This window comes from Sturnira hondurensis, unplaced genomic scaffold, assembly GCF_014824575.4.
Source record: "Sturnira hondurensis isolate 20B ecotype Veracruz unplaced genomic scaffold, ASM1482457v3 Scaffold0017746, whole genome shotgun sequence".
Classification (NCBI taxonomy): Eukaryota; Metazoa; Chordata; class Mammalia; order Chiroptera; family Phyllostomidae; genus Sturnira; species Sturnira hondurensis.
The window spans coordinates 847,050-875,018 of NW_028090377.1; the positions used below are offsets into that span (position 1 = coordinate 847,050).

The 27,969-nt window shown below is 42.2% G+C and overlaps 1 protein-coding gene across 1 annotated transcript in view; it reads right to left on the bottom strand.

Moving 5' to 3' along the window:
• Positions 1-27,969, bottom strand: part of RNF121 (ring finger protein 121) — a 78,423-nt gene that overhangs the window by 10,038 nt on the left and 40,416 nt on the right. The window contains exons 4-6 of the mRNA XM_037068680.1: positions 13,094-13,248; positions 9,643-9,750; positions 6,929-7,049 (exon numbers count right to left, since the gene is read on the bottom strand). Of these exons, the coding sequence (XP_036924575.1) occupies positions 6,929-7,049; positions 9,643-9,750; positions 13,094-13,248 (384 nt within the window). The remainder of the gene's footprint in view (positions 1-6,928; positions 7,050-9,642; positions 9,751-13,093; positions 13,249-27,969) is intronic.

The following is a 27,969-nucleotide window of genomic DNA, read 5'->3' on the forward strand; positions in this document are numbered from 1 at the left end:
GCGTTGGGAACCACCTTGCCTGGTTTTAGAAGCTGTAACTCCCCATGGCTAAGGCTGAGTAAAGAGACCTTGGGACCATAAGCCACTAAGGAGACACAGTTTATCTTCCTGGCAGGGGCGCCACCTCTGCCCCTTTTTACTTCACCCTGCCTGGCCCCCAGTGTATGACCGGTTAGCCAATGACAGGTAAGATTCTTCAAGGGAGGTACAATCTAAGATAGGCATGGTCATGAGGGGGCTCTCAAGGAAGGACTTGGGGGGCTATGAAGAAAGGGGGTGATGAATCCTCGCCCCTCGGCTTTGACATAGCCTGAGTCCTCATTCTGTCTGCAAGAAGTCTCCTAATCTCTTGGCTGCCTTATTTCCCCTGCCTGACTTAAACCTGAAATAATGCCAGAGGGTAGCTTCCTGGGGCAATCAGGCCCAAGAAAGAATGCATAAAATCCTGTGAAACCTGCTTTGGTAAGAATGCCCTCAATTTAAATGATGAGGGTCCAAGCATGAAATGAGTTTGTTTCCTGAAGTTTTATGACCCTCTAGCTAACTGACCCTGACTCAGAATAAGCCCTCATAGTTCTTTGTGTGTTATCTATTGTTTGATCCTTACTGCCTGACAATGACTGATGAGCTTTACTTGTATTCCTGTGCAAACTGAACCCAATAAAAGCCCATTGAGGAACAGACCCAAGATCCTTCTCCTTTGAGAGATCGGCCACCTTTGCCCCACAAGCAGACCATGTCTTGGCAAACTTATTCTCATCCATGGTGGTCGGGGAGGCTCTGCAGGCGGGAGCACAGCACAGCTGTCACACTGCTCCAACAATCCATGGACACAGAGCTTCCTGCATTCACCCCCACCTCGCCCTCTAGCAAAACTGTGTGAAGTGGCTCAAGGTGAGCTCTCTTACTCTCTCAGAACACTGAAAACACAGTGGAACTAGGATCCAGACTCTCTGGCTTCTTCCCAAGGGGGTTCCATCAGTATTTACTGAAGCTGCAGAATGACTAGCTACCTAGCTCCCTGAGAAGCAGTTATTCAAAAGGTTCTGACTTATCAAGAGTGCAAAACACAGTGGAAAAGGATAGGCTAGTCAGAGGACAGGGCCGAGTCTCGTGGGAGTCCACTAACCACACAATTATCAAAAGCTGGAATATGAGAATGTTAGTGCTGGTGGTGGTGGTGGAAGGAACCTCTGAGAAACACCCATCCAGAGGCTCAGTAGCCTTATGGTTCTGAAGTGTGTCCTGACTTAGAATTTCTAGGCACATCAACTGAACAGAGAAAGACCGAAAGGTCTGAGTCCATCTCTGGCACCGAGTCCCTGTACAATCGTGTAGCACAGAAACAGGACCACTCCCTCTGGCCCACGGCACTGCTGACAATAAAAAGACAAGAACACTCCATATTGCAGGAGATACGTCAGAGCTCTGAGGAAGAGCTTTCCCTTAAATCATCCCCGAGTTCTGCCCTCCAGGATACAGGAGCAAAAGATGCAGTTGGGTGCATCTCAAAGGGAACTACAGTAGGAGGGAAACCCAGGATCATGTCCGTTAGGCCCTAGTTTCTTGAGTTCTCCTCACAAGGCTAATGTGGCAGCAGGCAGGCAGGATCAAATCCCTCAATGTTTCTACAAAGTCATCAGGTAATCCAGTCAAGTCAGGAAAGCCCCAGCAATCCCACAGCTCACAGAAACTAGACAGAAGACGCTGAGGTAAGCTGGGTGAAGTACAGGAGGCAGACTTCAGTTTAACTTCAAGAGCCTGATTCCTCAGTGAAAAGGGCTCAAGGGGCCACATGGTGTGTCAGGATTAGACAGATCTAATTTCAGTCCGCTCTTACTGTCTTGATGACCTCCAGCAATCCACCCAAACCCTTCCTTCCTTCCATCAAAATATAGTGGGCACCTAGTAAGTACGTGCCAGCCACTGGACAAGGTTCTTGGGATATAATGCAGAAAAACCTAGGTCTGGCCTTTGACCTCATGAAACCTACAGCTAGGGAAGACTGACATTTTATTTATTCATATTCATATTCATATATATTCATAGATGTGAATGAGAACTAATTATTAAAAAGGCTAAAATAAGAATGATTAAAAGGCAGTAAAACAGCTTTAGAACATTGCAATGAAAGGGTTCCTCACTAAGCCTCGGTCATCTGTGAACCCTTATTTGAGTGGCATTTTAGGCTGAGAGGGAAAGGATGGGTGGTAGCTCACGAGAAGAAGATGGGCAGAAGTGAAAAGAGGCACCGGGGCTTGATGCACTTGAGAAATGGAAAGGACTCTAATTGGCTAGAGTTATATGAAAGGAAAGCAGTAAGACCCTCTCAGCCATATGAAAAATTCTGCACATGAAATGGAAAACATCTACGGGTTTTATTTAAGTAAAGAATAACATAACCAGACTCAAATTTTTAAGCAGATCACTCTGTCTTCTGAGTGAAAAATGAATGGGAGACAAGGCCGAAGAGGATTCAGAGAGGACAGGTAACAGAGAACCACAATTCCTTAAAAGCAACAGATGACGGAGGTCTGTATTAAGGGGGTGGCTTGGGCTCATTTGATGTCAGTAAAAACTGAGAGAGGTGGACAGACTGATGATGCCAAATAGACAGCTGAATTATGAAGGTCAGAAAAGAGTTCTGGATTAGAAATCTGGAAGCCACGAAAAAGAAAAGGGAAATACCCTGGTAAACAGTAGAGAAGAATGACTTTGAGCTCAGAGGAATAATAACATTTAAGAAAAGAAAACCTTAGCAGAGGAGACAGAAAATATCAGCAACAAAAAGAAAAGCAGGACTGGGCAATGTTGCGAACTCCGCAAAATGCTTTATATTAACTATCTGTTCCTTACAACAACTCTATCAGTCTGGTCACATTATTACAGGTAAGAAAACAAGATCAGAGAGGTCAAGTTACTTGCTCAAGAGTACATAGCTAATTAAAAGTGGATTAGAATTTGAAACCAGGTCTGTCTGACTCTAACCCCCAAGCTCTTTCCACTACTTTAAGCCACAAGAATGGGCAGCTAGTCCTATCCTGATGTTATATGGGGCCACTGAGGAGGTAACTCTGGGGCACAGAAACTGCTCAGAAGAACCAAGTGTGAGGTAGACCCAGTGTAGATGAACACTGTGTTACTAGCCTGCCTGGAATAAGCTCCATAAATAGGCTTATTTCACAATCCTCCACCCTCCTCCACCCCATTCCAACATGACTTTTGGGTGTGAATAGAAACTATATTGACTAGCTGTCACAAGCTTATGACCTCACAGTGACAAGCTGGAAAAAAACCCACAATATCCAAGGTTCCCTAGGCTCATCATAAAAAGTGTTACTCTAGTTCATACCACAAAGTTCTCCCCATCAGACGGGGCTCCCCAAGAGCCACTCTACGCTAAACAGAGTGGTGTAGAACAGAGAAAAGGAATTGAGAATGCTTGCTAATATACTTATAAAACCTCCTGGTTCCAACTCTAAGAACCCTGACACTGATAAATCACAGATCTTTATAGGTCAAACCACTCTCAAAGGGGAACCAAGTGAAGAATAAGAGCTAGTTCCTGACCTGGTGAGCAGAACAGCTGAAACATCCTCTATGACTCTCTGGGGCAGGAGTTTTGACCATCGAATGAACAAAAGACTGTAACAAATGATCAGGACTGAAACTGTGGTATATACATACAGTAGAATATTATTCAGATTTAAAACATATCTTGATAGGTGTAGTGCATCAAAGAGAGTACTTTGCAGACAACTGAAGTTTTAACATTTAAAAATAAACATGCAATTCTTTATAAACAAATTCTGTTTTGGGGGTCTCCCCTTGTATTTGCTATGGGAAACAATGAGTGCGCTCCCGGTGACTCACCCAGTAATATCACAAGCCTTCCAGTCTTCCTATGACCCACACTCCCTGCCCTGAGAGGGGAATCTGGGGAAACGGCAGACGGTCTACAGTTAGGGTCAGCAAAGGCCACACTATATTGGACAGGAGTTGGATACAGTGGCTTCTCTTAAAGGAATAGCCCTTCTCAAGGTCAATTACATAGGGAAGAGAGATAAGTCCTCATATAAAATACCAGGATTTGGAAGGTGGCCTGAGGAATAGAGGAGGGGTGGCATATTTTTGTCAGGGACACAGGCTCTAGGTCTAGACACTGGAAAAACAGATGTCTACATATGGTAGGCACTGCACAGAGGCAGGCTGAGAGTCGGATAAGGCAGGGTCTGGGAGCCCTACAAAGCAGGCGGCCTGCAAGTTAGGTTAACCTCAGTCAAGTACCCATGGTTTATTTTCCTGCTATCATCCTCAACCTTTTCATAAAGTCCAATGTGAATGTGACTGACTGTTTGAGCCTTCTGTTTTTGTGCTAAGACGTACAGGAAAGTACGTGGGTTTATTCTCGGGCCAGGGTATTAAAGGATGAACATGGAGTGGCAGGGGGACTAGAGTCCATAAAGGAAGGAGAATACAGGGGGTCAAGAGCTGGTTTTTGAGGTACTCTCCGCCCTAACAAGAAATTCTCCTGCCAGGTCTTTTGGTAAAGCTGGGATCTTTCATAATCAGGGAATTAACTTATTAGGGATTATCACTTGTAACTACTGGAGCACCCAGTAATTCTTCCCAAGAAAATGGAAGGAGGTCCAGCTCATATCCTGGAGAAGCTGACTTGTGGATCAGTTCTGAGCCCAGTCCCATTTGGACAGAAGAGGGATTCCCCGGACTGGTTACTAGTGACCCACCGGAGGAAATTAGGGCTGTGCTTAAATTGGCAGCTGATAATAACCTTGAGAGAAAGTTGGCAACAACCTGGGAATATCAGACAATTGGTCCTGTAAAAAGAGAATGAGAAGAAAAGGAAATCACTAGAGGGTAAAGGAAAGGACACTGATAGAGTCACTTTGAGAAGCTGGCTCTGCCACAGAAGCAGTCTCAGAGACCAGCTGCTGTTGCCAGTGGAGCTGATAACTAGATTAGCTAAGGTCTAGAAACCTCTTCTTGGAAGTGAGCTGGTCAAAGACCCAAAGCCTGCACACATGTGTAAGAGACAGCGAAATAAAGCTAAAACATAAGACAGCTGTTTAAAAAAACCCTATAAGCTGTCTATAAAGTGACCCAATACACATTGTTTTCAATCTGATCCATTATAAGAAAAGTAAATTGCCCCATACTACTGAGAAACAAAGTCCTAGGTCTAAAACTATACTTGATTAAAGGTATCCAAGGTGATGGCTGAGCATTTAAACCTAAATTGCCCTGAGCCTACTGGCCTGTGGCACAAACGAGATCGCAGTAACATGAACATACTAGTTCACTTAGCAAGTACTCGCCCGTCTGCAAAACTTCCTCAAACCTTTGAAGAGTTCCTCAGGCACGTCACGTACAGTGGGTGCCAATCCTTTCCTGTTCTCATCACTTGGTATCCACTGATATTTGCTGACTAAAAGCACACTGGTGTCTGGATGCTCACGGGGACCTATTTCCCTGAGATTCTCCTAGGGACCTACTTCAAGCTGTCAGCCCAGGATGTGGCAAGAACTTCTGGACGCCTTTCAGCCACTTTCAGCAGACAGAGTCACATGTATTTCAGCAGAGAAACAGAGAAATGTCCATTAAACTTAGAAATATTTCTTCTTGGCGTGGAGTCTAATGGGATTACACTGAGATGGTTATTTACATAATTAAGAAAATATAAACAGCAAAACAAAGACATATTTCCATTATGAAAAAAGAAATAGGAATACTGACTTGGAGTTCTCAGATTGCCTATTACTTTACCCACATTTTAAGCTTGAAGAATTAATCCACAGTCTCCACCTTGTCCTCTGACAGGATTTCCTATCTCGCTAAAAATACACCATTCAAAGAGTCCTTGGAGTCAGAAATCTCAGCTTTGATACCTACCTTTCCTTCACAGGTTTTCCTTAAGGCTCCAGAATCAATCTAAACCCAAGTCCTATAAAATTTGCCTCCAAAATATTTCTCAAATAGTGCTCTTCTCGCCCATTCCACCATCTCTAGCTCAGTCCAAACCTCTTTCATCTTTCCCAGACTATTTAATTGTCTCTTAGATAGTCAGGTGGTCCACTGTCATCTGTGGACCCCTCTCCAATCTGTCCTCTACCCAGCAGCCAGTACGATCTTTTCAAAACACAAATCTGACAGTACTTTCCCAGTCTTTTTAGTACAACCATCACAATCTTTCATTCATCCTGTGAGGGTTTTGTAGTCTAGCCTCTGTCTCCAGAGAGTTCACTGTAGTCTCAGCCCCACAACTGTACCAGCCTTAGTTCCTCACGATGCCCACCCTTCCTCCCACTACAGGACTCTCACGCCTGCTGTTTTCTCTACCTATTTTCACTTCACTTCCCACTTCATCTAATTAACTCCTACTCATCGCTCAAGTCAGTTCAGTAGTCTCTTCTTCAGGAAAGCTATTTTTGAGACCTGAGACTAAGTCAAATGCCTCTACTATATTTGTTCATTCCATCATGAACATTTCCTTCATTGTATTTACTGAGGTTATAATTTTACGCTTATTCTTGTGTTTATTATTTCAACAGTCCTCTCTGTCACTGGAGAGTAGCGAACTCCCCTTAGGTAAGGACCACATGTATTTCTTTACACCGTCGTCATTCCAGCACACACGATGCTGAGGCATGTAGGCATTATATAAATACTCGTTGAATGAATGGCAACTCTCTACAGGGGAAAGTGGTTCTTTCCTATAATGGTCTTCAAGTTCAAAATTTCAGGGGACATCTGAGATTTGACTTTCCAAACTTTAAGGAAGATATCTCCATACATACCGCCTACATCTCGAAGGCTTTTACATGGCTTATCTCTTCCGTCAAACAAGTGATGCTATCTCAAACTTCTGAGAGGTGGCAGGAGGCAGTATTAAGAGCTCAGGTAAACTCACCCCTATGGTAGACGCCATGTAGTCTGCACACATTTCTGCAAAGTCCCGCTCAAGGACACCATAGTACAGGCCATAGAAGAGGAGAGAAATGCCAAAGTCCATACAATCTTCTGGTTTGATCCTGTAAAGGAAGTAGCGTGGCCTGTTAAGGCCTGCCCTGGGACACAACTGCTTTGGGTGACTACTCTGGGACACAAAAGGCAGTACCTGAAGCTGGAAGGTACAAGGGATACAGAAAGTGCTGGCACACTACGACCAAATCTGGCCTCCTTCCTATTTTTATATTGTCTGTGGGCACTGCCTGAACAGGCTATCACCGTGAGCTGCAAAGACCAAGGCAGGCCAACACCTCCCGCCCCACCTGCTCACTGTGTTCCCAGTGCCTGCCTCCTCCAACTGGCAACCATGCACTGCAGGTGCCGAGGGCCCGTTCTGGTTGGCGCCTACACACTGGGGACTCCACTGGTGCCACTGGAGCAGAGAAGGAAAATGACCCCAGGGGTCACACACCCCTCGTCAGGGCCCTGCTTCTGAGAAGGCGTCATCTGCTGGCAAGTGAGCAAAAAGTATGTCTGCCATCTGAGACGAACAGGGAAATAAGGCGGGGCAAGGAAGGAGTCTTCTCTCTTGCTGTATGAGTACCTGTAGCATATCCTAGACTTTGCCTCTTATCCCAAAGCCTAAAATATTTATTGTTTAACCATTTACACAAAAAGTTTGCCAACCCCAGCTTTTAGGAAAAAAGATCAGTCAGTTACATGCCAGTTACTGTAAAATTTTAGGCTGCATCTATACATATTCTGTATAATGTCATCAAGTTACATTTTGGTCCATGCCTAATTACCAAGAAGAAAAAAGTTCTTTTTTTCAAATTGAGTTTATTGGGGTATAAAATTATATAGGTTTCAGGTATAAGGACAAAGTTTTCCCTGTAATATCAGGAGGTTTGTTTTAATAAGTCCAAGGACCAATAATTTGCAACTCTGAGTCTATAAATGTTTATTATTATGGAAAAGTACCTTTGTTTGGACCAGGAACTGTATGGGTTCACTTAAAGCTGTAAATGATACTTACCTCAGAAAACGGAATTTGCTTATCAATCTTATATATAATATTTAACCTAATAACTAGACATCATGATCTTATACCAATTAACTTGATCAGTAGCATAATGCAGAATCTTGACTTTCATTTTTTTAAACCACACAGGTTAAGAACATATCTGGAAACATCTCGGTTTTCTTTGATGTCATGTGTTAGACTCTACACTGATAGGTTCCCGTAAACCTTTGTGAGGCCTGTTTATTCTTCCTGCCTGTTCTGGCCCTACAAGAAAGAACTGCATGGCTGTCCTCTCACTACATTAAGTAAGATGCACTCCCTCCCAGTTTCAAAGAAACTCCTACGTAAGTATACTAGGTTTGGAGAAGAGGCCAGGGGTCACGAATTTAAATTTGAATCCTAAATCTCTTTCGCTTCAGTGCACTGTCTCAGGCTGAGGATTTCTCGTGACCCACGGCCCTCCCCACCTCAGCCAGGGAACCACCACGTTTCCACCCTCTCCTGCCCGACTCTCTGCACCCGCCAAAGCCCAGAATTTCTTGGCGTCTGCCTCAGTTGGAGGTGGAGGGAACCTGAACATTGATACCCATCTTTGGAAAGCTTATGACAATATCAAGCAATAGCCAGACTCCTACTACTAGTTAACATTGGGAAGCAACACAGCAATGTTATCTGTAATAACACTACATAGAAAAGCAACCTAAGTGCCCAACAAGGGAGCAGGACTTAAATGTCCACAGGTTAACCCTCTAGAACTGTTTCCTTAGAAATCCGATACAGGTGGAATGTCAGCTGTGTTACAAAGCAACATGCTTATATGTTGAACAGGACCTGTGATTAGCACACTACACCGGACTGGATGTGTTCCTTGCGTGTGAAACACTTCTGGGCCAGGTAGCTCCCAAACCCATCTGTGTGGTCTCATTCCCTCAGGTCTCAGCCCTGAAGGACTGAGTCTATGAAGACTGCTGTCTCCTGTCTCGTATCCTTCTAGGTGGACCTGTTGCCAGGTGTGGCCGACTATATCCCATGAGTCCAAATGTCTAGTCTAGAGTCAGCAAACTTTTTCTGTGAAGGGCCAGACTGTAAATATTTTAGGTTTTGTGACCCATTTGGTCTCTGCCACAGTTATTAAATTCTGCTGTTTCATTGCAGAACCAGCTGCAGACAACATGTAAACAGATGGGTGTGACTGTTTTCCAGGGAAATATTTTTTTGTTTTATAACAACAGGAGGTAGGCCACTTTGGCCAACAGGACAGTTTGCCAACTCCTAGTCTCCTTGCACGTAAGACCACTCAGACAGAGTGGATGATGGAATAAAGAAACGGACAAGGAAAACGGTTCTACAAGGATGATGGAGTCACAGGTGCCTGGCTATAATCATTATTCTTAGACTTTACCACTAAAATATGTATTATTGGGAAATATAACCAATGATTTGAAATTCTAACTTTGTACTATCCAGACATGCCCTTCTCTTTGCCAGCACAATTGTGGAGGGCCCACCCTCGCATTCCCCATGGCTCAAGTTTCCTATCCTGGGTATCATATTCCCCCTGTTAGTAACCGGACTTGCTCTAGGAGGAGAGGTATTCCACCGGCCTCTCCTCCCCTAACACCAGCAAAAAAGAAAAAGAAAAGGGTACTCACTTGAATATTAAGTTAAGCCCAAAAAGGGTAAACATGACGGCCATGTAGCCAGCGATGCCTGTGGCATAGCTGATTTTATAGATCAGCAGGAACCACTTATAAACCAACCTGGGAAAAGGAGAGAAAATTAATAGCAGACACAAACTCTGGAGACCTCTGGACAACCAGAATCTCTTATTATCACATCAATGGGAACACCAGGCCCTTTGCTTAGGACTTTCTGAGAAACTTTAGTTACTAGGCAAAGCGGGACACTCCCTCCCTCAACTGCAGTAACACCTCCATGAACTGGGGAGCCAGGCCTTTGTATCTCCCTCATCTCTGACCAAGGGAATAAAAGAGCCTTCAACGGGCTCAGCCTCAAATGAAGAGCACAGTGGACCTCTGACATCCCAAGTTCAGGTTAGTTGGAATAGGAAGTGAAAACTAGTAACTACGGCTATGCTTGGAAGAAAAGAGGGAGAAGGCTAGTAATTCTTGTCCAGAGACAGAATTCCAGGGAAAATAAAAAAGAGGTAGAATTAGATACAGAATTTCATACCTGGGTGTGGTTAATCTGAATACTGCTTGCTCCCATCCACAAGCCAATAATAAAGTGAATGATTTCTAATGACTTGTTTCTGAAAAAAATGTTTTCCCAGAGTAAAAGGGATAAAGAGGGAAGCACTCAAAGAACACCTCTGAACTGGATGTAATGTGTGTGTGTGTGTGTGTGATGGTAGTGCTGGGAGGGAGCGGGGGTTGTGCAATGCTCCCAAAGGAGGAGTCCTCCCTAGGAGCCAATGAAAAGCCGTGTGGGATCTGGCTGGTTCACTACAGCTAGTTTCAGAGAGGAAAGATGGTAACAGAATGTACCAGAGCCTTTTAAATGCGAGAGAGAGAGACAGGTCTCCAATATCAGGAGCCACTATTCTACCTGCAATGAGAGTATAGGAGCAATTTAGTAATTTGCTCAAATAACCAGCACAGGCCCGTCTAGCTCCTGAGGTTACTGCCAACAATGCCAGGCCCCAGGGAGAAAGCTCAAGGTCCCTGCCTGTGACTCTCTGCTCAAGGTCCCTCCCTGCCTGTGACCCTTGCAAAACAGGGGTGATAAATTCTTGGGCAAAGGAAAGGCCCTAAACATCTTATGGTGCCTGCCCTCAAAGACCACACACAGTTCCACCGTCCAGGGTTTGTGCTGAACGGATGGGAGTGAGACACAATGGAAAGGGTGTGGAATTTGAGGAGGAATCTGGACTATATGAGGTTTATTCGCTGGGTAACCTGAGGTAAGTCAAATCACCTCTGACAATTCACTTACCTGCCAAATAGGGAAACTGCTGTCTTTCTCACTGGTTTATACAGGGCCCATTTCCTGGTGTATGTAACACATAGCTCAATAAACGCTATGTGAATATATGTGGATGTTTATGAAAGTGCTCTGAAATAGTAAAGTACTATCAAATATTATTATTAAAAACCTTCCAGGTTATGGACTATTTTCAGTCATTTTAGCTAGAAGTTGATACTATTTGTGACTCGGTGACTCTTAATATACTTTATTACACTTTTTCTTTATGTCATCCTATATGAGGTAGTAATTTTTACACACTTTTAGGGATTAAGAACTCAATGCTCAGAAAGGTGAAGTCACACAGGGCATATAATTAACAAGTGGTGGGGCTGGGCTTTCCAATCCACATCCACCTGGCTACAGAGCCTGTATCTTCAATATAATGGCCCTTCACATAAAATAAACTACCACACCCAGAGACGGGCTTCTGGATCACCAACTTTACCTTGAAGATAAATTTTACAATGAGACTCAGACGGCCAAAGGGTTGCAGTACAGTGAAACATCCGAGGCACAGGAAAAAGAGCAACTTTCAACATGGAAGACGTTGGCTCAAGTAGGCATAACTTGGAGGCTGGCCACTTCCTCTGTTAGGCTCTCCTGGACCTATACTACCAACTGCACTGAAACAGGTGCTTTCTGGTCCATCTCCTCAATTAAACCAAGCACTCCTTGAGGGCAGGGACCATGTCTTATCCAGCTCTGTATCCCCAGCACTCAACACAGGGCCTGACACACAGTATGTGCTTGTTGAATGAATGAATGAATGAATGGGCAAAGTCTTTTTTTTTTCCTGTTAGGTACAGATATTAAATGACCTCACAAGGTGGTTGGGAGGATCAAATAAGAAATGCAGCCCTGGCTGGTGTAGTTCAGTGGATTGAGCACAGGTCTTGGAACCAAAGGGCTGGTGGTTCAATTCCCAGTTAGGGCACATGCCTGGGTTGCAGGCCAAGTCCCAACAGGGGATGCACGAGAGGCAACCATACATTGATATTTCTCTCCCTCTCTCCTTCCCTTCCCCTCTAAAGATAAATAAATAATAATTTTTTAAAAATTGTAAAAAAATACATTTGGATAAATGCAAAGAATTATACGGGCTGGAGGTGCTTTGTGCCCCAAAAGGAAGAACTATTTGTTGAAAAATTGCAAATTTGCTGAGATTCACTCACTCAACAAAAATTCATACAGTAGGCTACTATGTGCCAGGCCGTGTGGAAGGGCCTGGGTGTGCAGCGATGGACAAAATAGATGTGCTTCCTAATCTCATAGTTACAGTTCAGTGGATAAAATCTCAAAGTAATATTTCATTGTAAATTACAATAAGCTCTACGAAAAAAAACCCTGCAGGGCACTATGAAAAAATATAATAGGAAGTTCCTAATTTTGTAGTTTATTTTTATATCTATTTATTTATATTTTAAAGATTCTATTTATTTATTTTTAGAGAGGGAAGGAAAGGACAAAGAGAGAAAGAGAAACATCAATGTGTGGTTGCCTTCCACATGCCCCCTACTGGGGACTCTGCCTGCAACCCAGGCATGTGCCCTGACTGGGAATTCAACTGCCGACCCTTTGGTTCACAGGCCGGTGCTCAATCCACTGAGCTACGCTAGCCAGGGCAGAAAACAACATTTTAAATGATATAATGATCACCAGGATTTGCTTACTATGTTGTTTACTTTTAAAAAATATATGTTTATTGATTTTAGTGACAGAGGAAGAGAGCAAGAGAAACATCAACTGGTTGCCTCCCAGGGCTCACACTTGCAACCTAGGTATGTACCCTGACCAGGACTCAAACCCCCAACCTTTTGGTGTATGGGATGACTCTCCAACAAGCTGAACCAAACCAGCTAGGACTGTTGCTTTTAATGTGAACGAAGCTTGAAATAAACTATTAGGTAAGCTATAGGAAAATACTTTGTTTTTTTTTAATCTGTCAGGAGTGGGTAGGTTTCCCCAGCAGCTTGTTTTAGTGGGGCCCAGTGCCAAGTAACCATGGCATATAAAACTGTAATGTTTTCAGTGTAAACCCACCCCCCTCCCATGCATCCCAACCTGTTTGCTTCAGGAAACCTAGCTTTACCTAAACACCCAGTACCAAATTCTCACCTTGGGGTTGTCTGTATTAGTGGTTTTCGGGTGGCTCGGAAGGTGATAAAAGCTGTGACAGCAGAGAAGAAGATCCATATCACTAGGAACCTCCACCAGTGCAGCTTCAAGGTGAAATAGAGGGGGACAATCCACATCTGAAAGAGGGTCACCATCTGAAACACAGACGCAAGCACTTCAGCCCTAGCCAGTTCCGTCTGCAGCTCTCCCCCAAGTCCAGGGCACGTCTTCTGTGCTCCATTTCAGCTGATCCCCTCTTGCATTTCCAGCTGTGGACAAAGACACGCCCTAGAGATCTTAGTTAGAAAACCTGGGACCACACTTGACACTTCCCTTTCATCCCTCCCCGACTCTACTGTACACATCCTCTCCTTTTTCCATTTGATTCCATGCTGTCCCTTCCTGGCTGACTGCGACAACTGCCTTGTTCAGCCTCCTGCATTCAGTGTGTCCCCTTCCAATCTACCTCTCAGGAGCACTGAAGTGGCATCTGTAACAGTCTTGAACATGTCATTCCTCTGCTTAAAACCCTCTACTGGACCCTGCATATAGAATAAGATCCAACTCCTTAGACAGGAAGTCAAATCCCCCCCAATATGGTCCAAACTACTATTCCAAGGGTCATCTTCTACAACTCCCCATGCTTTTTAGTCAGGCTTTCCCCTTCAGGCTAAAACACCTTTTCCACCTGCCTTTCTGCCAGATAACACCACACCCAAGACAATGAAGCCTTCATTGTCCTTTCCAGGCAGAATGCAGCTTACCCTCACCGTGCTCCAATAGCGTTTTCTTTTCTACCCTCTTACAGTGCTTATCTAGAGCACGAGACTGGGTTCAAATTAATTCTCTACCTGGAACACAAGCTCCTTGAGAGGAGTCACTAGGCCATACTCATCTGTGTCTTGTGCGAGAAAACTGGCACATGACGCAGGGATGTCCAACCTGAGGTCCGTGGGCTGTACGCAGCCCAGGATGGCTGTGAATGTGGCTCAGCACAAAACCGCACATTTACTTAAATCATTACGAGATTTTTTTGTGATTATGTGTCACAATGTACTTAATGTGTGGCCCAAGACAATTCTTCTTCTTCCATTATGGCTCAGAGATGCCAAAGGGCTGGACATCCAAACATCAATAAATGTAGACAAGTAAGTAGAAAGCAAGACTAAAACCCAAAGAGGGAGGCACATTTCTGTTTCAGAGAACGTCCATTTCGCTTCTCCCCCCTTCAGGCCTTTACCTCAGGCTTGTTAGCTGAAGAGTTCCAAAGACAGAAAACAATTCTAAGTCAGAAGTTTGGACTAATCACCATTCTTCTGCTCCCCAATACCTGTTATCTCCCTCTCCAACCACCCAAGTTTCACCTTTCACTAGATTTCACTCGTCTCAGATGAGTGGCAGGTGTAATAGAAAAAGAAAAAGGATAATTAGCACTTAATGAAGTAAACTTTTGAGAAAGTATTTATTCTTGGGGATTTCTAGACCAGCACTGCCCAATCAAAATGTAATATAAGTCATATATTTAATTTTAAGATTTCTAGTAGCTATGTTTTATAAAGTAAAAGGAAAGAGACAATATTAATTTTAATAATATATTTTACCAAATACATCCAAAATATTACCATCTCAACATGTACTCAATATTAAAACTATTTATGAAATATTTTACTTATTTTGTACTAAGGCTCTGAAATCTAATGTGTGTTTTACATTTACCGCAGGCACCAGTCGCAGTTCAAGTGCTCAACAGCCACCCGGATCTGGCGGCTGCCACACTGGGAATTGCAGCTCAGAGCACCTTCCACGCCTGGTTGTCTGCAGCTACTATTCTCGTATGCACTGCTGGGTGGTGAGGAAAAGCCTTGGTTTTCTTGGAGTCATTTCACAGGAGGGGAGGGGAGGGAGGGGGGATGGGGAAGGGAGAAGGGAGCAAGGGATTGATTAATTTAGGGACAGGACTAGGCTCTTTGAAACCAGATGGCCCGGTAGACTTAGATTCTAAGTTGCATTCTGCCTCCAACTCATGGGGTCACCCCAAGGAGGTCCTTCCTCCTTAAAGGAAGAGTGTGATTTGATTTTTCAAACCACTTCAAGTTCTAACATGCTACGGTTCTATTAAGCAGCCTTGGGTTCCTGGGAACCCAAGGAAGTGAACCCAAGTGTCCTTATGACTTTGACTAAATTTAGTTTTAAGTCCTAGTTCTAGCAACCATATCCCTCTCTACGTATACCGCTCAGAGACCTAGCCTTCTCCTTGATGAGCAGCAACCCCCAAGGCATCAGAAGACAGTGGCCAGAGCCTGACTAATGGTCACACCGTGGACCCCAAGATAACATCCTGACCCAATGTATGTTTCAGTTCCTGAGCCATATGGTGGGATGACCCCTGGCTACTTTCCCATGAGACCAAACAGAGAGTCGCAGGGAAAGACTTCAGAACTGTCCTCAAGATCTGAAGAAATGATTTATTTATTACCCTTGCCTCACCTCCAACCAGTCAGCTCTCAGCCCAACTGCAAACCCCCAACCCCAGTGTCTGGTGATTTTGCCCCATATGATCTACAATCCACATGCCATGGGGAGCTCAGGCTTCTGAGTATCGGCCTCCCGCTCTCCTGAGTGGTGCCATGCGTAACACCCAGTATCTCTCCACTGCAGTTCTCAATGTTTAGCTCTGCTAGTACCTGTGCACAAACTTTTTCTTTGGAGAAGAAAGCTGGACAGTCCCAGCTTTCCAATGCTTCATTCATTTATCTATCAAGTATTTACTTTACATTTAATGGGAAGAGAAATGAAGAAATAAACATGACCTCTAGTCCCTGTCCTCAAGGATCTAACAATCTGGCAGCAGGAGAAAAATATAAAGTCAAACCCCATTTTAATGATTCTATTAATCTTCAGACCCTTTCTAGAATAAGTCCAAACAGAAATCACTGAAGCCTAATGATACAATATAGTGAAATCACCAGAGATTTTAGAATCAAGAAGATCTAGATATGAATCCCAATATAGCTATTTATTGTGTTATCTTAGGCAAGTCACTCAAACCTGATAAGCCTCAGTTTTCTGAACTGTAAAATGGATTTAACATATCTATTCTCACAAGGTTGTTTGGCTTAGGAAGTTAATGCATGAAAAGCTCTTTGAACAGTTCCTAACAAGTTAAGCATTCAATATAAGTAAATATTCAATAAATATATTCAATAAATAAGCCTTCAATAAATATAATGTAAGTATTCAGAAGATAGTAGCCAAAGCCTGACTAATGGTCAATATATCAGCTCTTACAATTACATAAAAGTAATGTATATAAAACAAGAACAGTACACAATTCATAATAAGAGTTCAGTAAATGAGAGCTCTTATTATGGCTTCACATGATCAAAACTGCATAAAGTCACATATATAAGGGAGCAAAGACTGCAATGAGGCAGCCAAAATAATCAACATATTAAAAGGGGGGGACATTACAGTACCTTGTTATAATGTTTAATTTGTCCTTTACAGGAAAAAAAAAAAAATGACCCAAAAATATAAACCAAGGACTTCAGGCCACTTTACAGTATTAAGGCACCTTCTATTAGGAAGCCTTGAAAGTTAGATTCTGTTCGGTCAGGGTCTAGAAAGCAACTGCTGGGGTGAAAGTCCAGAGCCTGACAAGAGGCAGGGAAGGGCTGAGTGAACACAACAGTCTACCATGTGAAAATGCTAAGTTACAACTTTGTCTAGTTAATTTCTTTGTTTCTACTGTACCATTTATTGGCATCTTCTGTAACAAATAAGTTGACGCTTCTTCACTAAGAAAGGCATTTTTAACTGCTAGCTTGACAATAATTGGCTCAAAGTTAGACCAAGAATCTCAAAACAATGGCAATGACTCTGATGCCATCTGGTGGCAACAATTCACGCAGACGCTTCTGGTTGAATAGTTTGCTAAATTAAGTACTGCCTGACACTGTAGAATGCACAAAACAATAGGAAGACCGGGCCATAACTTATTTTGCAGAATATGGGGAGATGAGACATAAACACATCAGTTGGGCAGCCATGGAAACCAAGTACTGTCATGAGAGCTCAGAGGAGAGACACAGCAGTGTGATCAGGAGCTGTCAGGGAAGACTGCCTGGAAGAGGCAGAGCTCTGGCTAGTTCCGAAGAAGCTTGTATGTGGCCAGGTGAAGGGGAAAGCAAAAGCCATTTATTGTTCTTTCTCTGAATCTGGAAAGACAAAGCTGACGTGAAGACTATCCTGAAACCAACTCCCTGATTCATTCAGCAAACATTTACTGAGGGACAGTCCCAGCTTTCCAATGCAGAAGGTAAGAAAAGCAATCTCTTACTGATCTCTGCAATGCTACAAGTTAGAAGCTACCAATACAAGGTGGTCCATGTTTAAATGAACTGTCTTTATTTTAATTTTTCATCTCAGAAACTGTAATTCATGAAAAGTCAGAAAGAGCTCCCAAATGACTTCCTTCCCTAGCACCAGCTGCCTTGTCAGTCTGCTGATGCATGGCTCTGCAGAATTCTTGCCATTTCTATATCTTCATATGTTTGGGGGACAGGGAAGGAAGTCCCTGTCACTCACCATGCTTGTCTGAAAAGGAATATTAAGGATAAAATAAAACCACATGTCCAGGTAATGGAACAAAGTTAAGAGACTGCCTGCTAACAGAAGAACTGACTTGGAAAAAATGTTGATAAAGAGACAGAGGTCAACTGGAGGAAGGTGTCAGGGATCTGCTCCATAGCGCTGGGCAATATTTTCATGATTTGGATGCAAATACAATGGGTCTGCTTACCAAACTGTGGACAGCACAAAGTTTAGGAGGTGAGGAAGACCCAAGACAGTGAACATGAAGAACAGAAGCAGCAAGATCCAAAAGGATAAAGCTTCTTTCTAGAGCAGCAATTTTCAACCACAAGAATTTTTAAGACATGCAATATCTGACTATTTAGACAGGAGCACAGACCTCTTTTTCCTTAGATTAAAAAAAACACACGCACACACACACACACACCACAAAACAAAACTGACAACCAACCAACCCAACAGCTGTCAGGTTGTCAGGTGTAAATGAATCAAAAATATACCTATTTTTTTGGGTCAGAATGGCAAAAAATAATGTTTTTTTGGTGTGCCACAGAATTTTAATAATTAGTTTATGTGTGCCATGAGATGAAAAAGATTGAAAATTGCTGTTCCAGAGTTCTTCTCTGATATTCCACGAACTAGTAAGCTGAAACAAAGAACTGAAAACTAACCAACTGCAAATACAGGATGGGGAAGGAGTGATTTAATGGCTCACATGAAACAGACCTGGGGGTTTCAGATGAGTACAAATTGCAAAGAAATGCGAGGGGTGGGGGACACAAAAAACCCAGAACCACCTTCTGGAGGGTGGACCCCTTGTAGTACAGGCTTCCCTTGGCAGGTGAGTGTTCTAGGAACCCATCTGTATCAGTGCACCAGCTGGCATAGTTGTGAGAGGCCGCATTTGGCTACAGTGAATTTTGCTGAAGACTTAATGCTTTTGCCCATTTCATGATGGGTGATTTAGGAGTGCACCTGCCTACACCACACTGAGTGTTCAGTGCTTTTTGACCAAAAACAGCATGATCTCCACCCGTGCCTCATCCTCCCTATTCACCCAATCTAGCCCAAACTGACTTTTTTTGTTTCCCAGGATGGAAAAAGTCCTCAAAAGGAAGTGTTTGGCTGATATGAATGAGGTGAAACAAAAAACTGCAGAAGCGCTAAAAGATGTCGATATCAACAAGTTCAAAAACTGCTTTGAGCAGTGGGAAAAACATCTTGATAGGTGTACAGCATCAAACAGACAGTACTCAGAAGGTAACAAGTTTAAACATGTATGAAAAACTACACAATTTTTAATAAATAAATTCCATTTTGGGGGGGTTCCCCCTAGTATATGTCAGCAGGGCCACTGCCAAAAAAGCCAAGGCAACCTCATGCTGCTTAATTAGGAACAGACTCAGGATGGAGGAAGCAGCAGCTCCACTATTCTCTGCTTTGTCAAAGCATCCCTGGGACCATGGGATCGGGTCTTCGGACCACACAGTACAAAGAACACTGACAAATAAGCATGATCAGGGAGCAGCCAGAATTACAAGGCTCTGGAAACCAAATCATGCAATGAACAGCTGAGGGCACCAGCATATTAGGCCTGGAGAAAACTACAGGATGGCATGGCTGCTGAAGATGACCCAGGGCCCAGTAAGCAGATACATTCCATGCAGGCTCTGTGGCCTGGCAAGACCGCACACATTGCTGGAATACCCTAAAGGGTAAAAACTTGGTTGACAATTCCCTCCTACCACACCCTTGGTAAATGATCAATCTTACCGCATGAGTGAGGCAGGTCCTTCCATTGCCAATAAATGTGCTAGATAGTCACTGCCTCTGAAAAACCTGCTTTTGTGTGCCACCTGCCGCTGGGTCTGAAACTCCTGTCCTTCAGAGACACACAGAGTAAATTTACCCCGTTTCTTTGGACTACTTCACAACACCTAAAGTTACTATCTCCCCCCTAAGTCTTCTACTCTCCAGGCAGAAGGGTGAGTCAAGCAGTCATTTAAAAAACACTGAGCACTTACTGTGCACCAAAGTCCTGAGCATCACGCTAGGGACTGTGGGATTCAGAGATAAAAAACAAAACCTCCTCAAGAACTTAGGTCTTCTGAGGAGAAACAAAGAACTACTCAGCATGATAAGCGCTATAATGGAGGCCCAGTGGCCAAGAAAGTAGAGGAGAAGCACTTGACTCAACACAGGGGAACCAAGTAAGGCTTCCTGAAGAAAGCAACCTTTGATCTCTGTCCTTGTGGCCTAGTTAGGTGCAGGTGAAGAAAGGCACCGTGATGAGTGTTTCAGGATGAGGGACAGGATATGCTTGAGAAAGCACAGTTAGTATTGGAGGGAGGTATGAGAAATGAGCCTACAGAGGCAGGCAAGGCTCTTTGGACGAGGAGGCTGATGTTTGCATCACTGAAGTTTCAATTATATAGCAAGGAGAAAGTGTTTTATTTCTCACAGAAAGTGGATTACAATCCTTTACCATCATAGTCAGCATCCTCTCGCCTCTTAAGGTCTTAGACTGAGAAAAATCTTTAGTACTTTACAGATTTCCAGGTAGGAGATTTTGCCACTCATCCATTCCAGGAGCAAACAGCAAGCAGCAGAGAGGAGTTTGAAAAGATGCTATATTTGGTAACAAGCAGAGATGATGAAAGTTTCTCCTGGGAGATCTTTAAAAGTAGAGTAGATACTTTTCCAGGTGTGAACTTCTTTCCCCTAACATCACTGAGGGAGTTAAAGAGTGAGTAATACATATTAGACTCTCTGAATAGATGATGAAAACTGAGGTACAGAGGGGCCACAAAGAAAGAGAGTCCTGGACGCGGGTTCCAATCCAGATCTGTCTCCCAAGTCCTGCCTCCCTAGCATATTCACTGAGCTTGTGGGGAATCTGGAAAGCCTGAGGAGGCACGATGATGCAAAGGCAGACAGGAGTGAAAAATGCCTGAAGGATTTGGGCAAAAGTCATCAAAAAAGGAAATATCTGGGTGATTAAAACCAGAAATGACCATGACAGAAAATGATGATAATTTCCTGACACTTAAAAAAACCCTCAAAACATGGTCGAGTAGCTCTATGAAAAGAGCACTTAACCAAGAATCAGGTTTTGGTTTTAGGTCCAGCTCTCCAATTGAATGGTCATGTGCTCCTGCCAAATCACTTCAGGAATAAGGATTCTGCATGTTGGCCTACTAATCTGAAAAATGCAGATAACCCTCTATTTGCACCATCTCGTAAAGCTGTTGTGAGGTTCCAATGAGACAGCAGATGAGAAGCTGTTTTTTTCCCCTTAACATCAACAAACTGAAATTATAAGCAGTTTAAGGTATTGTTAATATTGTTGCTGCTGTTCAGAAGAACTGTACTGAAATTTAAATACAGAAACAGTAAGATCTCTTGCTCCCAAAGCAGTTAGACTAAGCTTCTCTTTTAACAACGTGAAGGTTGGACTTTACTCTTAAACCACAGAGAGCAGTTTGGTAACACTGTGAAACCAGCAAGTCGACACACTTGCTCACAATCAGTTTCATGACTGGCACCGTCTATGCTGACCTAGTCCTTGAGTCTAGGACAGTGTTTCTCATCAGGGGTGAATTTCCTCCCCAGGGACATTTGGCAATGTCTGGAGTCACTTTCGGTTGCTATTGGCATCTAGTGGGTAGAGGCCAGGGATGCTGCCTAAACATCCCACAACGAAGAGGAAAACTCGCCACAAAAATAAAGAACCACCTGGCCCAAATGTTAATAGTCTCCCCATTGAGAAACCTGGTCTAAGAGTTGGTGTTTTTCCATTCGGTGGAAAGGCTGCACCGCCAACCAGCACCAGTGAAGAACAGAAAACTTCATTCAGTTTGAGGGCAAGAGCCTTATCAATTAATTCCATCAATTCTTAGCAGGTCATAAGAACCTTTTGTTGTTGTTGTTTTGGAAAGCTCTGATAGCTAATCTTGATCACTTTCTACCACTCAACAATCCCAGTGCCTCTCCTTTATATAACATTCTCCGGGGAGCTGATTTGATTATTTTCATTCCCATTCCCCACCCCACAGACATTATTATAAACTGTACTGGTTTTTTGTGTACACGTATTTTTTTATTTGTTAATTGCCACTCTGTTACTTTTTCACTCACTACAGTAGTTTCCCCTCATCTGCAGTCTCCATTACCCATGGTCAACCTCAGTCAAAAAATATTACATTAAAAATTCTAGAAATAAACAATTTATAAATTTTAAATTGTGTGCTGTTCTGAGTATTGTTTATAGGAGTTACTTTGTATAGTCTAGATATTAATCTATTATCTATTTTAATCATACTTATCTCCCATTCTTTTATCAGTTAACTTTGCCAATAGTATCCTTTACTGAATAAAAATATAATCAAACTTATTGAATCTTTATCTTATTTACCTACATATTTTTTATTACCTTCATAATTTTAGCTTCATAATCACATCTCTTATCTATCTGATAACCAAGATGGCCACTAAGTGACTAATGACGAGGCAGCACATGCTGGACAAGAGGATGAACCACGTGACAGCACTGTAAAGGACAGAAGAACGTCTGCTAACCGCAGAAATACACAGACATCATGGAAGAATGGAGAAAGCATGGAAGTCAGAGGGACTGAATAATCCTGACTCTGTTAATCTGAGCTTCAGTTTCGTTCGTTTCTTTTCTTCTTTTTAATCCTCACCTGAGAATATGTTTACCGATTTCAGAGAGAGAGAGAGGAAGGGAGAGAAACATCAGTTGCCACACATACAGACCTACAACCCAGGCGTGTGTGTCCGGACCAGGAGTCAAACCCTCAACGTTTTGGTGCATGGGACAATACTCCAACCAAGCCACTCAGCCAGAGCTAGGCTTCAGTTTCTTACAAAATGGCAAAAGTAATACCGACTACCTCACGGCAAAATACTTGGCACATTCATTACAAAGCACTCGACAGATAGGAGCTGGTGCTATTAATTATGTTTATATAAAAGTGGAGTTCATACCTCAGCAATGTCTCAGCGTTTCTGCTCAGCTTCTCCTCAGAACCCACCTTTAACCTGGAGCAGACCTGAGGGTGAGGGGTCCCCAAGAACGTAAACTGGTGGCTACAGCAAGTATCTAATATCTGGCTATGCAGGGAGAATGAATCCAGATGCACAAGGATGGCAAGCCACGAATAATAAGGTGGGTCATCCAAATATAATAGCAAATAACAGAATCCTCAGTCCACAGCATGATCCATAAATCTAGTCTATAAAAATGTCTACACCAATTATATAAATAAAAGCAGATAGGAAACTAGGGAAAGATACCTGCAGCATGTATGTTAAAAGACTTACTTCTAACACACAAAGAGCTCTTGCAAATCAGTAAGAAACATTCCAAAAGAATCCTAAGCAAGAAAAGGAAATGTGACCAAATACATCACATGGATTGGCTATGAACAGTATTTACATGTCATAATGATGTAAATAAGGAATACTTATTCAACTGAAAATTGGTGGGAGGAACAGAGTGTACGTGAGGGGTATAACAGAAGAAGTCTATACATAATACTTAATAGTAAAATTATGTATACACTTTTATGCAATATAGTCATGTTATTTAAACTACAGAGTTAAGTACCAGAAAACAACCAAAAAGGTTAAAAGTGGTTGCCACTGAAGTAAGAATTAGGGATATATACACTTAAGGTAGAATCCTGATATATTTTTGCTTTTAAGCCTTGCAAAACAATTTGACTTTAAAAAAACATATTACCATGATAAAAATTAAAATATCATGTCTATAAACTAATCAACATTATGAACAACTGACAGAAGAAACCAAATGATCAGTATGAAAACATGCTTGGCCTCACTAATTTACTTAATAAATTAGATATTTTCACCCTATTAGACTGGCAAAGACTAAGAACACTGATGATTCCCCATCCACTCTCTAACACTGGGCTAATACTGCTAATCTCTGTTGGTGGGATTCTTTTTTTTTTTTTTTAAATATTTTATTTATTTGTCCTTAGAGGGGAAGGGAAGGAGAGAGGAAGAGAAACATCAATGTATGGTTACTTCTTATGCATCCCCTGCTGGGAACTGGCCTGCAACCCAGGAATGTGCCCTGACTGGGAATCGAACCACGATTGTCTGGTTCACAGGCCCGTGCTCAATCCACTGAGCTACACCAGCCAGGGCTGTTGGTGGGATTCTTAACTCTGATAACTTTTCTCGAGGGCAATTTAAAAAGATCCACTAATAATCAAATAAAACTCTCTTAATCCAGCAATTTCATTTCTAGAAATGTATTTTATGGAAATGCTTGCCAAGTTATGCAGATTATATATGTAAGAAGTCTATAAATCATTGTTCTGACAGTGATAAAATGTTAATTAACATGTCTGTAAACAGAAGTTAATACTTCTAAAAAATCTATTTAAAAGAGAATGACATACATACTAACATGGATAAATATTTTAAGATATAGTCCTAGGGTAGGAAATGTTGTAGAACCTAGCAGATATCATAAACACCTAAAATTTATAAATATTAGTAGAAAAAATCTGCAAGCTTAACAAACTGCTGGGCGTGGTTCTCTCAGGACACTTTTGATTTCTATGTCACATACATATTGTTTGAAAATTTTTAAATGAATATATAACATTCATAATCAGAACAAAAACAAAAACAGAATGAAACCTTATCCTTCGTCTCTAGACAGGTCAGCTTTGTCCTCTAAGAACAAGACAGGCCTTTATCGCTTTTGCTCATTCAATAAGGTATAGATTTTAAAGCTGAGAATAAATCCAGCCATTCAAAAAAAAAAAAAAACCCCAAATCACAAAAATCGCCTTCACACATCCCTGATGGAGTTGTCTAGTTCCTAATTTAAAAAAAAATAGCCTGTGATGGGAAGATCATGCCCTTTTAAGACAGTTCATTCCGCCCTGGCTGGTACGGCTCAGCAGACTGAGCACCAGCCTACTAACCAAAGGGTCACTGGTTCAATTCCCAGTCAGGGCACATGCCTGGGTTGTGGGCCAGGTCCCCAGGAGGGGGCACTCAGGAGGCAACCACATATTGATGTTTCTCTCTCTCTCTTTCTCCCTCCCTTCCCCTCTCTAAAAATAAATAAATAAAATCTTTTTAAAAAGACAGTTAATTCCACTGTGGAACAGTTTTCACTGGTGAACATTTCTTTATAATACTTAGCTGAAATCTGCATCCTTTTTCACTTCTATTTTCATTTATTTTTATTTTTAAAAAGATTTTTTTTTATTTAGAGAGAGGGGAAGGGAGGGAGAAAGAGAAAGAGAGAAACATCAATGTGTGGTTGCCCCTTGTGTGCCCCCTACTGGGGACCTGGCTCACAAACCAGGCATGTGCCCTCACTGGGAATTAAACCAGCGAATCTTTGGTTTGCAAGCCAATGCTCAATTCATACTGAGCCACACCAGCCAGAGCTGCATTCTTAAAACTCATTCCTTAGCTTTAATTTGGACCTTTGGAGTTACAAAGAACAGTCATGAAAACATACTTTAAAGATGAAAGAGACTTCAGCAATCATCTAGCCTTAAACTGTTACCTTATTTTTTTGTAGACTATTTTTTTAGAGAGAGGGGAAGGGAGGAAGAAAGGGACAGAAATATCATGTGTGAGAGATACATCGACGGGCTTAAACTGTTACTTTAAAGATGAAACATCAGAATGAGGAAAGAAAGGCTAAAAGAAAGAAAGTAATTAAGCCCTGGCTGGCGTAGCTCAGTGGATTGAGCTCGGACCTGCGAACCAGACGATCGCGGTTCGATTCCCAGTCAGGGCACATGCCTGGGTTGCAGGCTGGTTCCTTGCAGGCCAACTCCCAGCAAGGGACACACAAAAGGCAACCATACATTGATGTTTCTCTCCCTCTCTCCTTCCCCTCTAAAGATAAATAAATAAAATCTTAAAAAAAATAAATAAAAGGAATCTCTGTGAAAAGAACCCGACTACGGTAGATGTTAAAAAAAAAAAAAAAGGAAGGAAGTAATTTGTCCAAGGTCCATCGCTAACTACCAGAGGTTTGAGAAATAGGTCTTAGATCACCCGATTCCCACGTCAAAGCTTTTCATCCAAAATTGTTCTTCACAAAATAAAAAAGAAGGTAATATTTTCTAATACATTCTATGAGGTCAGCATTACCCTGATAATAAAGCAAGACAAACACATGATTTTTGAATCCTAGAGGCAAAAATCCTAACCAAAACACTAACAAACTGAATCCAGAGGCACATTAAAAGGATTATACACCATGACCTAGTGGGATTTATTCCAGGAATGCATATGATCGTCTCAACAATGTAGAAAAAGCATTTGAGAAATCCAACACCCATCTGTAATAAAAACAGTTAACAAACTAGGAACAGAAGGGAACTTCCTTGACATGATAAAAGGCATTTATAGAATACCCACAGCTAACATATACAAAGTTCAAAACAGAAAGCTTTCTCAAGACCAGGAAAATGACACTGATGCCCGTGTCACCATCACCGCTGAGGAAAGAGTGAAAGAGGGAAAACACAAAAGGGAGTCACTTTGATCAAACTGCTAAACTACTAACATTATGAAGGTTGAGAAATGAGGAAACAATTAGATTTCTTGTGTTAACTAGCCTGAAAACTTAAACTTTTAAAAACTTAAACTTTTGAACTTTGCAGTCCTGTGTCAATGCCTGAAAATTTATTTACCTACAGATAACCCTTTGACTACCCCCTAAAGCAGAGGTGTCCAACCTTGGGGCTGCAGACCGATACGGGTCTGTAGCATATTAGGAACCAGGCTGCACAGCAGGAGGTGAGTGGCTAGTGAGCAAGGGAAGCTCCACTCCATTATACCGCCTGAGCTCCACTTCCTGTCCCCACCTCCAGTACCCCTCCACAGAAAAACTCTCTTCCGTGAAACCCATCCCTGGTGCCAAAAAGATTGGGTACCGCTGCCCTAAAGGACTCAGGATGTGACTAGACTTCCTAGCAACCATCCAGCAGACCACCTGGCATCCATCGCCCAGAAAGCCTGACATCTGACTGATAACAGTCCTAGACCTAATCCCAGCACCTAGAATGCAGGACTGATTATTCTCAAGGATGTGACTTTTACTACAAGAACTCTCAACTTTCCTTTCTTCTTCAGAACACTTCTGGGATTCTGCCTAGGTATGTTTGTAGTCAGCACACTCTAAGTCCCTTTGTTATTCTTTCTAGCAAAGCTTCCACGCTCTTTTGCGTTCATGTGACACTATTCAGCATTGTACTGGAAGTTTTAGCCAGAACAATTGGGCAAGAAAAGGAAGCAAAAGGTATCTAACTGTGAAAGAAGTAAAGCAGAGGACATGACCTTATATATTGAAAATACTCAAAATCCACAGAAAAACTATCAGAGTTAAAAAATCCAGCAAAGTTGCAAGATACAGAATCAACACACAGTCAGTTGTATTTCTACACATTTACAATAAACAACCCAAAAAGAAAATTAAGAAAAAAATTCCATTCACAATAGCATCAAAAAGAATACTTAGGAATAAATTTAACCAAAAAGGTGCAAGATGTGCATTGGAAACTACAAAACATTAGTTAATAAAAGAAATCTTTAAAGGCCTAAATAAGCCCTGGCTGGTGTGGCTCAGTGGACTGAGTGCCGGACTGAGAATCAAAGGGTCGCTGGTTTGATTCAGTCAGGGCACATGTCTGGGTTGCAGGCCCAGTCAGGTTCCCAGTAGGGGGCGTGTGAGAGGCAATGGCACGTTGATGTTTCCCTCTGTCTCCCTCCCTTTCCCTCTAAAATAAATAAATAAAAATTTAAAAAATAATAAAGTATAAGACCTAAATAAATGAAAAGAAAACCTGTGTTCATGAATGCAAAGATTAATATTAAGATGGCAACACTCCCAAAGCAATCTACAGATTCAGTGCAATCCTTATCAAAAGCTCAAGGGAGCCGTAGGGATGGTTTATCTCCCTCCCTATGCCCCAGAAATTGAAAAGGTGATCTTCAAATTAATAAAGAATTGCAAAGAATCCTGAATAGCCAAAACAATCCTGAAAAAGAACAAATTTAGAGAACTCCCGCTTCCCAATTTCAGAACTTATTGCACTGCTACATCAATCAAAAGTGTGGTATTATCATGAGCACAGGCATATATTTAAATGAAATATAACTGAGAGCACAAAAGTAAAAGCATGCATCTATGGTCACTGATTTTTGACAAAAATGCCAAGACCATTCAATGGAGAAATAAGTCTCTTCAACAA